The sequence below is a fragment of the Gadus morhua genome, chromosome 11 (assembly GCF_902167405.1).
Source record: "Gadus morhua chromosome 11, gadMor3.0, whole genome shotgun sequence".
Classification (NCBI taxonomy): Eukaryota; Metazoa; Chordata; class Actinopteri; order Gadiformes; family Gadidae; genus Gadus; species Gadus morhua.
In genome coordinates, this window is record NC_044058.1 from 9,656,958 (window position 1) to 9,670,097 (window position 13,140).

A 13,140-nucleotide genomic window follows, 5' to 3' on the forward strand; every position below is an offset into this window, starting at 1 on the left:
ATAGATCTGTGCTTTTCCTTAATACATTAGTTGAAGTAATGACTACATCAATTGGAAACTTAACCTTGAACTGCAACTGCAGTACATAAGAAAAGTCTATAGATGGCAGTAGCGAGTATATTTTCGCAACGTGCTCTGCTGAAACAGTCCAGTTCACAACTGCAGAACATATGCAACGTGGCGTTCGTTTCTTATAAGCATGGTTGGACTATGACCGGGACTGGCTCGTTGGTCTAGGGGTATGATTCTCGCTTAGGGTGCGAGAGGTCCCGGGTTCAAATCCCGGACGAGCCCTGAGTTTTAATTGAATGGATAGCAATTCACTTTGGGACATTCTTGGACTTCCATGCCATTCACTTAAGTCCTGTTACATGCAAACAATACAAAATAACTAAAGTTATAATAACACACTCCATGACTAAGTTTGAAAGAGTTTATATTTGCTTTGAAATATGTCAGCAATTTAATCAAAATGCATCCATCACCTCATCAATTCCATCTATCCTACGTATTATAACTAACAAACAGAAAAAAAAATCGTACCCTACAACCTAACGGAGAGAAATGCCCTTGTAAATCCATGGTAAATCCATGAACTCATTTTCCCAGCCTCCTTTTAGTCCGAGCATGCGCAGTAGAGTCGGCTTCACCGTTAAGCGTCAGTGCTATGACAACAAGGGGATGACTTCAGCAAGTTGCTTAGGGAGACACAAGAAATGTGTTTTTTTGTCTGAATAAGAAAACTTCCACTTTTTAACGAGCCAGCATCTTCGTTTTAAGGTACAGAGACATGCCAGCAGACTAATGCATCTTGTTTACTTAGATAGCATGTACAAATCGGAGATTAGTAGCCGGTTGCTCTGCAACAAGTCACTTGGTAGAGCTAGCTAATTAGCCAGCTAACCTACTTATGTGAAATCTAACGTTATTTGACCAAGGTTCAATCAAATAAGGTTAGCGGTGACCTTAAGCCTGCTTAACGTACCTGGATACCGCTGCGCCATTCAACCCCTCGGCGTCCCACACCTCTGCCATGCGGATACCCATCCATCTAATGAGACTATTTTACCATTTGCTCTCTATCCTCTCACATATTAAAACAATTGTTGACACTATGACTAAAACTCAACGACTAAAGCTAAAACCGTGGCCGTATGTCTTTCCAAGCTTCGTAATTTGAAATGCTAAAGGGGTAACTAGTCTATCCCGTTCATTCATGCTCCCATGAGCTGCTTCAGTGTCATGACAAGCCCAGATGGACTTCATAAAGGACATCCTCTTATGTCAATGTCCTTCTGTTAAAGCCAGTCTCTTATGAGGGGTCTTAGTTACACATGTTTCAAGCTTCAGTCTTAGTTGGACATGTATAGTATGAATGCAACACAATTAGTTAATTGGATGTTGGGTTCTCTGGATAAATTTGGATATCAATGTTGTGCTATTATACTTTCCTTGATAGGTTGTGGTACCCTTCCATTTTCCATAGATGCAACAATTTTACAGTTTATTCTTGCATTCTCTCTCCCTCGCTCAATGGATTAGCTGTCTGTTCCACCTGCTCAGCATTTAGCAAGGAGCAAAGCTGCTTGAATCCCCCCCCTACTTTGCCACCCCACCCGACCAGTCCCGAACCGACCCAACCGCACTCGCCTTAAAGATCATTGGGTCATGTGACTTGCAATCTGCTCGTAACTGCAAAGTCAGACCATTCTGGATTGTATTGGCACACAGGCAAACTTAGCTAGTCTGCTTTTATTAATAACCTTCCTGCAGTTATCTATCAATCAATAAAAAATATAATTGTATGCCATTTGTATCTGAAGGGCCATTATTTTGAATTTGAGCTAATGATGTTTCTTCGTCATTCTAGTTTTAGCAAGTGAGATTTATAATAAAAGTCTCAATATGACTCAATATGATGATTTCTTTACTATTTCTGTAACTGTCCAGTCAGAGGCAGCATGTCTCTCTTCAAGGCCCGGGATTGGTGGTCTGCGACCCTAGGCGATGGGGAGGAGTTTGACCAGGGATGCCTCTGTGTGGGAGATGTGGATAACAGCGGCGCAGGCCACGGTCAGTTTTATGTGTGATTTTTTTTGTGACGTTATGTGCGACAGCTTATAGGCTAATGGATCATTTACTTAGTGCAGGGCAAAACAGCTTAGCAGCAATGTGATTTAATATCACTTGTCATCACAGCCAAACACTTTTAACATTAAAGGAAGTTAATGTAGTGCTGTATTTCACAAATGTCGGCTTAGGACAGGCATGGTTAAAATGTGAGCAATATTAAAAGGCTAAAGGTAAAAAAAAAGAAGAAGCCTATTCTCATTGAATGTTATAATATATAAGTGTCCCAAAAATCCAATCAATCTCTTGGCTGGTAGATAACACAATAGTGTCGTAGCAGGTAATCCTAAATCTTTTGAATGATTTGTTTGTCAAATTACACAAATTGGAATCCAAATTACATTCATGTTGAAGCGGCAATCTGCCTCATCCCTGTGTTGTGTATCTTGTCCTTGCAGACAAGGTGGTGGTGGGCAGCTACATGGGGATATTGCGGATCTTCTCCCCCCACAGCAGTACGACCGGAGCGGGAGCTCAGAGCCAGGCTGACCAGCAGCTCCTGGAGGTCCAGCTGCAACACCCCATCATCCAGGTTGAAGTGGGCAAGTTCGTGTCGTAAGTACACCAGCTTACTGACTTCACTCTAGACCAGAGATGGACCACTTTCATGATAAAGAGGGCCACAATTTCTCATCATCATCATCATCAGAGGGCCACAAGACTGCGCCCTTCAACTAATCGGATATGAGAGAAGCTACAAAATAATTTTACATTAGGACAAAGTATTTGTATATTTGTCTGTTTGTTTATTGAACCAACATGCATTCATTTTCCGTCCTGAAATGCATTTCTATGCATTTCAGAACATATACTCTTGTTAAACGACAAATACAAGTTAGTTATAAAAGAAACAAGAACAGCTGCATTAGTGATTAGTATAATAGGCGTTGGATTCCTATTATCATGGTCAGAGACTTCTATAGAATGGCTCGTTGGTCTAGGGGTATGATTCTCGCTTTGGGTGCGAGAGGTCCCGGGTTCAAATCCCGGACGAGCCCTCATTTTAATTCACTTCACCCTCAACAGGTTGCCTCAATCCGGTTCTCTCTTAAAGGTTGTATCAGCGATGTTGGGTGATGTCACTTCTGTTGGTATTTGAAGCGAGATACCAAACAAACAGAGCCCGCTCACCACTCCCTTCCGTGCATTGAGAAAAAACGATCAAGAACGCAGCACATAATCACACAATACCCACCCCTTGTCGGAGATTTGTTGGAATACTATTTATTTTGGTTTTGAGTGGTTGGTATTGGTACCATTTGTTTTTGTGTACAATCTCGGAGCATTGAATATCAATGTAAATCTTTGTGCATCCAATCCGCATCAGATGAAAAAGAGTGTAATCCCTGAGCCTGTTTCTTTCTTTTATGTATTGTGCTTCATTATTGAAAGATTGCTCTCACAAATGTTCTGGTCCCAAACATGCTGGCCTTTGAGAGAGTATAATCCCTGAGGAGTAGAAAACGTGCCTCTGGTATCAGTCTCCAAAATTAGCTCTCCTGAAACAGTCCAGTTTACAACTTCAGAACATATGCAACGTGGAGTTAGAATCTACCCATTGTCAGCATATTGGAGAGACTGGTTCGTTGGTCTAGGGGTATGATTCTCGCTTAGGGTGCGAGAGGTCCCGGGTTCAAATCCCGGACGAGCCCTTGATTTAGGTCGAAAGGATAGCAATTCACTTTGGAAGATTATTGGACGTCCATGCCATTCATTAAAGTACTGTTGTAGGCAAAAATAAAAAATTACAATAGTCATAATAACACACACCATAACTGAGTTTAACAGTCGAATTTAAAGCTATTGACTCTGGCACATTGTTTGACTTCTAGGACATTCATTTAAGTCCAGTTATTGGCAAACACATCAATATAGTAATTTGTATTGTATAGTACTAATACATACCAGAACTAAGTTTGACTCTTTTACACGTTTGACACTGCTTTGACATGAGTCAGCAATTTAAAAAATGATAATCGATGCATCCATCATGTCATAACTTCCATCTATCCTACATATGATAACTAATTAACATAGTTATATTATGTCTGTATGTTTATTGAACCAACATACATTAATTTCATATTTTCCATGATCAAATGCATTTTTAACATGTCTATACTCTTGTTATAAGAGAAATACCACAAGTTTGTTTTAAAAGAAACAAGAACAGCCACATGAATTAATAATGTATTTTTCAGTGTAAAGGGCTCACATACATCATCATTCAATAATGGCACAAAAAATGAAAAACAGCGGCCCAACATGAAGTACAACAACTAGCAGCATATTCAGTGCATTTTTGCTCCCGCTCCACTTTTAGAATCAACACACATTTCCCCCGTATACTTGCCCAACCTCACCCACAGCAGGTAGCCTAAATCAGGCTCTCTCTTAATGAGATACTATGGTTTTGCCTGCTGGCTTCCAGTAGACTGAATATATATCAATGACAATCTTTGTGCATCCAATCCGCATCAGATGAAAAAGAGTGTAATCCCTGAGCCTGTTTCTCTCTTTTACTTATTGTGCTTCATTATTGAAAAACTGCTCTCACAAATGTTCTGGTCCCAGAACATGCTGGCCATTGATAGAGTATAATCCCTGATGAGTGGGAAACGTGCCTCTGGTATCAGTCTCCAAAGTAAGCTCTCCTGAAACTGTCCAGTTTACAACTTCACAACATATGCAACATGGAGTTTGTATATTAACCCATTGTCAGCCTATTGGAGAGACTGGTTCGTTGGTCTAGGGGTATGATTCTCGCTTAGGGTGCGAGAGGTCCCGGGTTCAAATCCCGGACGAGCCCTTCATTTAAGTCGAAAGGGTAGCAATTAACTTTGGAAGATTATTGGACGTCCATGCCATTCATTAAAGTACTGTTGTAGGCAAAAATACAAAATTTCAATAGTCATAATAACACACACCATAACTAAGTTTGACAGTCGAATGGAAAGCTATTGACTCTGGCACATTCTTTGACTTCCATGACATTCATTTAAGTCCAGTTATTGGCAAACACATCACTATAGTAATTTGTATCGTATAGTAATAATACATACCAGAAATAAGTTTGACTCTTTTACACGTTTGACACTGTTTTGACATGAGTCAGCAATTTAATAAATGATAATCGATGCATCCATCATGTCATAACTTCCATCTATCCTACATATGATAACTAATTAACATAGTTATATTATGTCTGTATGTTTATTTAACAAACATGCATTCATTTCATATTTTCCATGCTCAAATGCATTTTTAACATGGCTATACTCTTGTTATAAGACAAATACCACAAGTTTGTTTTAAAAGAAACAAGAACAGCAACATTAATTAACAATTAATTTTTCAGTGTAAAGGGCTCACATACATCATCATTCAATAATGGCACAAAAAATGAAAAACAGCGGCCCAACATGAAGTACAACAACTAGCAGCATATTCAGTGCATTTTTGCTCCCGCTCCACTTTTAGAATCAACACACATTTCCCCCGTATACTTGCCCAACCTCACCCACAGCAGGTAGCCTAAATCAGGCTCTCTCTTAATGAGATACTATGGTTTTGCCTGCTGGCTTCCAGTAGACTCAAATCCCGGACGAGCCCTTCATGTAAGTCGAAAGGGTAGCAATTAACTTTGGAAGATTATTGGACGTCCATGCCATTCATTAAAGTACTGTTGTAGGCAAAAATACAATAGTCTTAATAGCACACACCATAACTAAGTTTGACAGTCGAATGGAAAGCTATTGACTCTGGCACATTCTTTGACTTCAAGGACATTCATTTAAGTCCAGTTATTGGCAAACACATCAATATAGTAATTTGTATTGTATAGTACTAATACATTCATTCTCTTTTTTGGCAATTTTTGCAAAATTACTTGAAATCCTTATCATAACCCACTTACCGCCACTGAGTTACAAGTACTGACATGAGAATTAAACAAGTCAATCATCTGTGGAACGGGCAGGGCTCGAAAAACTCCAGCCAATGATTTCAAGAACCACCGAGTGGCATTGGACAGTAAGTACGTCAATCAAACGGTCGTACTGCACTCCCCCACCCCCGCTCCCCGCGCGCGACCCCTTCGTGCACGTACTCAGAGCAGGCTAACTAGCTAATGGCTCGCTCTCGCGCATCTGTGTTCGCGCTCGTGCATGATTGCGCGTCCATGTACTTGGAATTGGTGGAGTCAGAGTCAGCATTGAAGGAGAGGGGGTAGGACCATTTGAGTTGTGTGTTTTCAAAATCTGCTGGCGTTTCGCAAATCCCATACCCAACCTTTTAGTCAAGTCCAGTTATTGGCACACATCACTATAGTATTTTGTGTCGTATAGTACTAATACATACCAGAACTTAGTTTGACTCTTTTACAAGTTTGACACTGCTTTGAAATATATCAGAAATTTAATAAATGATAATCGATGCATCCATCACTTCATAACTTTCATCTATCCTATGTATGATAACTAAATAACATAAAGTTATATATATATATGTCTGTGTTTTTATTGAACCAACACACAGGTCGGCTCTTGAAACAGGCTTGTTGGTTTAGGGGTATGTTTCTCACTTAGTGTGTGCGAGGTCCCGCGTTCAAACCACGGACGAGCCCTCAGTTTAGATTGAATGGATAGTTTGGAACATTGTTTGCCGTTGATTTAACTGATGTATCAGTGATGTTGGTTGACGTCACTGCTGTTCGTATTTGAGGCAAGATCCAAAACAAACAGAGCCAGCTTGCCCCTCCTATATGTTTTTTGTGCATCAAGTAAAAACTTTCATGAACCAGCACAAAACCCCAAAACACCCCATGTTGGTGATTACTTGGAATACTCTTTATTTTGGTTTTGAGTGGTTGGTATTACCATTCGTTTTTGTGTGCGATCCCGGAGTATAGGCTGTATACAGAAACACGTTTTTTTGACTCCCTCCTTTGTTGCGTGCAGCAAGCGGATCGTGAGGAAAGATCAGATGAATGTGATCATTTATTTTTCGGCCTAGAATCGCTGTTACAACCTTTAAGTGCTGTTATAGGCAAAAATACAAAATAACTACAGTTATAATAACACACACCATAACTAAGTTTGACACACTTGAATGGAAAGCGATTAACTTGGGGACATCCTTTGACTTCCATGCCATTCATTTAAGACAAGTTATTGGCAATAGCATAACTATAATAGCTTTGTATAATACACAGCATAACTAAGTTTGACACTTGTATTTTTACCTACAACAGCTCTTAAATGAACGGACGTCCTATAATGTTCCAAAGTTAATTGCTATCCATTCAAACTAAAATGAGGGCTCGTCTGGGATTTGAACCCGGGACCTCTCGCACCCTAAGCGAGAATCATACCCCTAGACCAACGAGCCAGTCTGTTTTGAGAATTGACCATGGTAATCCGAATCCAACCCCAAGTTGCATATGTTCTGAAGTTGTATACTGGACTGTTTCAGCAGAGCGCATTTTGGAGAATACTACCAGAGGCGTATTCCACTCCTCAGGGATTTTGCTCTCTCAATGGCCAGCATGTTTGGGAGCACTTACATTTGTGAGAGCAGTTTTTCAATAATGAAGCACATTAAGTCAAAAGAGAGAAAGAGGCTCCAGATTACACTATTTTTCATCTGATGCGGATTGGTTGCACAAAGATTGATATTCAGTCCGTTGTGCAGCAGCAGGCAAAACCATAAAAAAACATGTGGCATCATTGAATGATGTATGTGGTACCTTTGCATTGAAATAAATAAGAGAATCTTATATGATTATTATTACTCTCATTGGCTGTAGGATTGTCTTTTCCCCCATAAATTGAAAGGGCTCCCCACTCAGCCAGGTGTGTTTGGATACTTCCTCTAGTGTCTCTCTTCATGTCCTTCCCCTTTCATGCCCAGGGGCTTGGCCAAGCCCCACCCATGTTGATCTGAAACAGCCCTTATAGTTTGTTTTTTTAATAGTATGGACACAAAATAGTGTAATGTAGTGGGTAAGGTTGTTTGGCTCCCAGCCGTCAGATACTGAGTTTTATCCCCAGCGTCCCCTTCGACCTAGGGGTCCTTGAGCAAGAGGCCTTAACCCTAAGTGCTCTTCAATGTCCTGCACCTGTGTTCTTTTGATAATGGCTGCTAAATGACTAAAGGTATAGGGCAGGGGTTCCCAAACCTTTAAATACTGGCTGACCCACCTGTTGAGGTCTACATGTCCAAAAAGTGAGATCAAACCTTTCCCTTTTAAGTATTCCCCTTTTCATTTATGAAACTGAATTTGTCAAATGAAACAAAAAAATACAAGACAAGGCCCGGATTTTTATTGTAGAAAATGAAATTGATTATGGCGTTCAGGCGACCCTTCAACACACTTTGAAAATCACTTTTGTAGTTGTACTGGCTGATTGGCCTGAAGGATTTCTGTGTGTGTAATAAGAGATCAGTTAGCAGTTGTATGTAGAAGCACATGCATTAGATCCAATCCAATTACCAGCAGGGTGGCAGGATCGATCAGATCAGATGGGTTTCTGATCTCTTCCGCTAACTACTCCGTCCTTGCTCTCACACTGGCCTGCTGCAAACCTGTGTGTTTTTGTCTTTGTGTGTGTGTGTGTGTGTGTGTGTGTGTGCGTGCGTGCGTGCGTGTGTGTGTGTGTGTCTGTTGTGCACACGCCAGAGGATGTTGGGTTGGCCGGAGCAGTGTTGGAAGATGGATGATGATGATGATGATGATGATGATGACAACCTACTTTTTTTTACAGGTGTTCAGATCAGCTCCACCTGGCTGTTCTTCAACCCAGAAAGCTCTCTGTGTACTCTGTCTCAGGTAAAAATGTTTATGAATAGATATCGTTCCCATCACTATTTTACCTTGCGGTCATTCTGACCCTGCTACCTCACACGTGCGGGACAAATACAGAAACTACCTTTGAGGAGCGTGAAACAGAACAAAGAAAGAAAAGCAATCTCAAACGAGTTTGAAAGAGTCTTTGCTGTGCAGATATGGGAAGCTCGTCCTGGTCCTTGAATTTGATGATTGGTTGTGCTGTAATTGACGATGTGTAGAGCTCCGTTTGAGCAGCAGTTTATTTTGATGTCTGTGTCTGATTGAGGGTTAAGCCCCAACCGGGTTGGGGCACATCTCATCTACAACATCGCTCATTATAACTCTCATAAACAGCAACGTTACTAAAAAAGTATCCCAAAGTTGCCGTGGGTCGTAACACGTCCTCCTCCTTCCTAGAACACTCAGCCAGAAACACATTTTCTTTATCTCATATAATGTTTGTATTCGACCTGACACAGTGGTTCACTTACCCCTAAACAATGAGCTGTGGACCAGCCGAGTTACGCAAAGGACTTGTTTTGTTAAGTGAAGATTTGTAAAAAAAAAAAAAATGTATATATATTTCGAGATTGTTATTATTTTGTTTAATGGTTGCAGATTTTTCTTTTGCATTTCTGTGATTTTTACATTTTATATTCATAAACATGTTTATTGGCTGCACTTGAGAATCAAAGGAGAAAAGAGAAAGGGCCTTTCAATTGTGATTAGTTGGTCGGATTATTACAAAATGGTCATGAGGCATGTGGTTATTCTGGGTCGACATAGAAAACATACTATATTGTGTTATATATCGTTATCGAGATATGAAATGACCCATAGTGGGATAATAGATTATGTTCATATCACACAGCCTTAACACACTCACCCCCACATGCGCACACACCCACACGCGCACACACCCACACACGCACACGCACACGCACACGCACACGCACACGCACCCCAACCAAAACCACTGACCTCCCTTTTATTGGATGGGCCGAGAGAGGAAAGAGCCACCCATAGCACCAAGAAACACTGAACCGAACTTTCCTGAGGTTTCACTTTGTTTATAGAGTCAAGCTAATGATCCCCAGTCCAAGAATATATTAGTGGTCACCCTGCCTCTTACCAAAGTGTTTGTGTATGTGTGTGTGTCGGATCATGTGTGTTGTACAGGCACAGCAGGGAATGTAGAGCATGGGGCCCAGTACCAGCTGAAGCTGGTGTATGAACACAACCTCCAGAGAACCGCTTGCAACATGACATCTGGCCCCTTTGGAGGAGCCACAGGTACCACACACACCCACACACACACACACACACACACACACACACACACACACACACACACACACACACACACACACACACACACACACACACACCCACCCTGAAGTACATGCGTGTTCAATAATATACTCTTTCTGTTTTTATAAGCCCACAATGTTCTCTCTGTCACTCAAAAACTCTCTCACACACACACACACACACACACACACACACACACACACACACACACACACACACACACACACACACACACACACACACACACACACACACACACACACACACACACACACACACACACACACACACACAAACTCATATGCACACACACACACATTTGCTAACACTCACACACACACTCCTCAAATAGAAAGTGATCCAATAGTCCATCTTGCCAGACCAAAGTATCTGGCACTTTCTCCACTTGCTCTGTTTAACACACACACACACACACACACACACACACACACACACACACACACACACACACACACACACACACACACACACACACACACACACACACACACACACACACACACACACACACACACACACACACACAGGGGGAAGCCCCTTTTAAGAACTTAAAATAGCAGTTACAAATAAAGGCTGTATTGTGGAACCGTGTGTGTGTGTATTTCTCTTGGACGCAGGGTCTAGTTGAGGGCTTTCCCTTGATTAGTTTTTACCAGAGCCAGTGACTAAGAACGATACACATCCACTAAACCTGCCTGCCTGTCTCTTTTTGTTTCCTCTATACTTCAGCTGTCTTTCCCTTCATTTCTAGTCTTAAGAATTGGATGTGTTTTTTCAGTCATGCCAGTTTCCTTTAGCTTTGGGGCGTGTGTCAATAAACACATAGTATTTCCGAGATTTTACGCATGCAGTTTGAACGGACACATGAACCCATCCACAGACACACACACACACACAGACAAACACACCAACGCTTTGCTTTATTCTCGTTATATATTATTTCCCCCCGCTCTCTCAGTCAGGCTCTCTCTCTCTTATTCGTCATTCCTTTAATCGGTCTATCATGATACACTGTACAGTAGTAACAACAGAACTTTTCCTTCTATGGTAATTTTTAATCCTCAGGCAACTTTTCCTCCCTGTATCGCCCACTAGATGGCAGTAAAGACTGTAAAACCAGTTTTTGTCCAAAGAGACGCTCTGCTAGGATAAGCTATAAGTGGCACCAACACTGCAAGGAGCTGTATCCACTGGTTGACTTCTACTGTCTTGCTAAGTGGCCGGGCATCAATTAGCAATATTTTCTTTGCTATAGTGCAAATAAACAGCAACAACTCTCTATTAACAACCGCCTTTTTTTTTTTTTTTTTTTTTTTTCACTTTTAAAGTACTGTGATTATTAAGCCATCCTGATAATTTCCTCCAGAGTGACATACCAAGCAGCTATGGGCTTAGACTCAACGCTGCCTACAGGGAAATAGACTGCTGACATTTGGGTACGAACCCAGAACCCTTCCCCTAGGCATCAAACACCCTAACCTGACACAAGACCACCCGTGGCCAACATATATGTGTTGAGCATTTCACCACTACGATCTAACAACCTACGCTGTTGAAGCTAGGTGTGAGAACGGTTCTGTTCTCCCAGCTGGATCACCCGGTGAGGCTGCCCCTCTGCTCTGACTCTAGCTCTGTGTGTCCGTGTGTCCGTCTGTCAGTCTCCCTCTCAGTTGACAGTTTACTGGTTCATCCTTGTCCTAATCGGATGAGTGCCATCTGGGATACGCGATCCCGACGCTGACACACATGTCCCCAGTGTTATCCCAGCGCTAACGTGGAGATCAAAACCCCACCACTGACAAATGAGTGTCTGCTAATGCTGAAAAGCACGCAGGCACCACACACGCACGCACACGCACACACACACATGCACACACACACACACACACACACACACACACAAACACACACACACACACACACACACACACACACACACACACACACACATACACACACACACACACACACACACACACACACACACACACACACACACACACACACACACACACACACACACACACACACTAACCCCACACCTAACCCCACACCTAACCCATGTCCAATGAAATTCAGTAACACAACTCTAACTAAGCAAATATGCAACAGACTACACCACACACCTGATCAATGAATTCAAACACATGCACAACAGTAATCATACAATGCACACACACACACACACACACACACACACACACACACACACACACACACACACACACACACACACACACACACACACACACACACACACACACACACACACACACACACACACACACACAAACTCATATGCACACACACACACACACACACACACACGGAATACAGATATGCTCATAAAATCAAGACAAATCACAGATGCACGCCTTAAGCATGCTATAAAAAGTGGAACACACTGTCCTTTATGAATGTGTGTTTTTTGGTCTTAATGTCTATAATAGCGGCCATTTAGCAGTAATGTAATAACTGCTCGCTGCTATTACTGCTCTAACAGCTCCACTGTCCCAGGGAGTGGTTCACGCTGAGGCCACACACACACACAAGCAGACACACACGCGCACGCACACGCAGACACATACAAATACAGTGTAGTGCAAACCGAAGATTGTGTGTGTGTATGTGTATGTCATGTACACATGCATGTATAAACGCGGGTAAGTGCGACTATGTACTGGGTGCGTATGGCAGTTTTTTTTTTGTTTCCTGTGTGTGTGTGTGTGTGTGTGTGTGTGTGTCTCATTTTAATGGGGCTAATACGAGTGGCTTCCTCCGCTAGCTCCTCGACCTCTGAACCACCACCACCGCTGCACCATAATAGAGGCCCTTTAATGGCTTCTGCA

The 13,140-nt window shown here is 41.9% G+C and overlaps 1 protein-coding gene and 5 non-coding genes across 8 annotated transcripts in view; 5 read left to right on the plus strand and 1 right to left on the minus strand.

The window, feature by feature from the left end:
- Positions 1 to 222: 222 nt before the first annotated feature.
- On the plus strand, positions 223 to 294 carry trnap-agg (transfer RNA proline (anticodon AGG)). Its single transcript has one exon. It is a non-coding gene; the product is annotated as a tRNA-Pro (tRNA).
- A 356-nt stretch (positions 295 to 650) lies between these two features.
- bbs9 (Bardet-Biedl syndrome 9) overlaps positions 651 to 13,140 on the plus strand; it is a 127,906-nt gene continuing 115,416 nt past the window's right edge. For all 3 annotated transcript variants that reach the window (XM_030370764.1, XM_030370763.1, XM_030370765.1), the window contains exons 1-5: positions 651 to 780; positions 1,951 to 2,073; positions 2,529 to 2,685; positions 8,895 to 8,959; positions 10,139 to 10,252. In XM_030370764.1, the coding sequence (XP_030226624.1) occupies positions 1,962 to 2,073; positions 2,529 to 2,685; positions 8,895 to 8,959; positions 10,139 to 10,252 (448 nt within the window). In that variant the 5' untranslated portion in view covers positions 651 to 780; positions 1,951 to 1,961. The remainder of the gene's footprint in view (positions 781 to 1,950; positions 2,074 to 2,528; positions 2,686 to 8,894; positions 8,960 to 10,138; positions 10,253 to 13,140) is intronic.
- trnap-ugg (transfer RNA proline (anticodon UGG)) lies at positions 3,057 to 3,128 on the plus strand. The gene has a single exon. It is a non-coding gene; the product is annotated as a tRNA-Pro (tRNA).
- Positions 3,711 to 3,782, plus strand: trnap-agg (transfer RNA proline (anticodon AGG)). Its single transcript has one exon. It is a non-coding gene; the product is annotated as a tRNA-Pro (tRNA).
- On the plus strand, positions 4,868 to 4,939 carry trnap-agg (transfer RNA proline (anticodon AGG)). Its single transcript has one exon. It is a non-coding gene; the product is annotated as a tRNA-Pro (tRNA).
- On the minus strand, positions 7,447 to 7,518 carry trnap-agg (transfer RNA proline (anticodon AGG)). Its single transcript has one exon. It is a non-coding gene; the product is annotated as a tRNA-Pro (tRNA).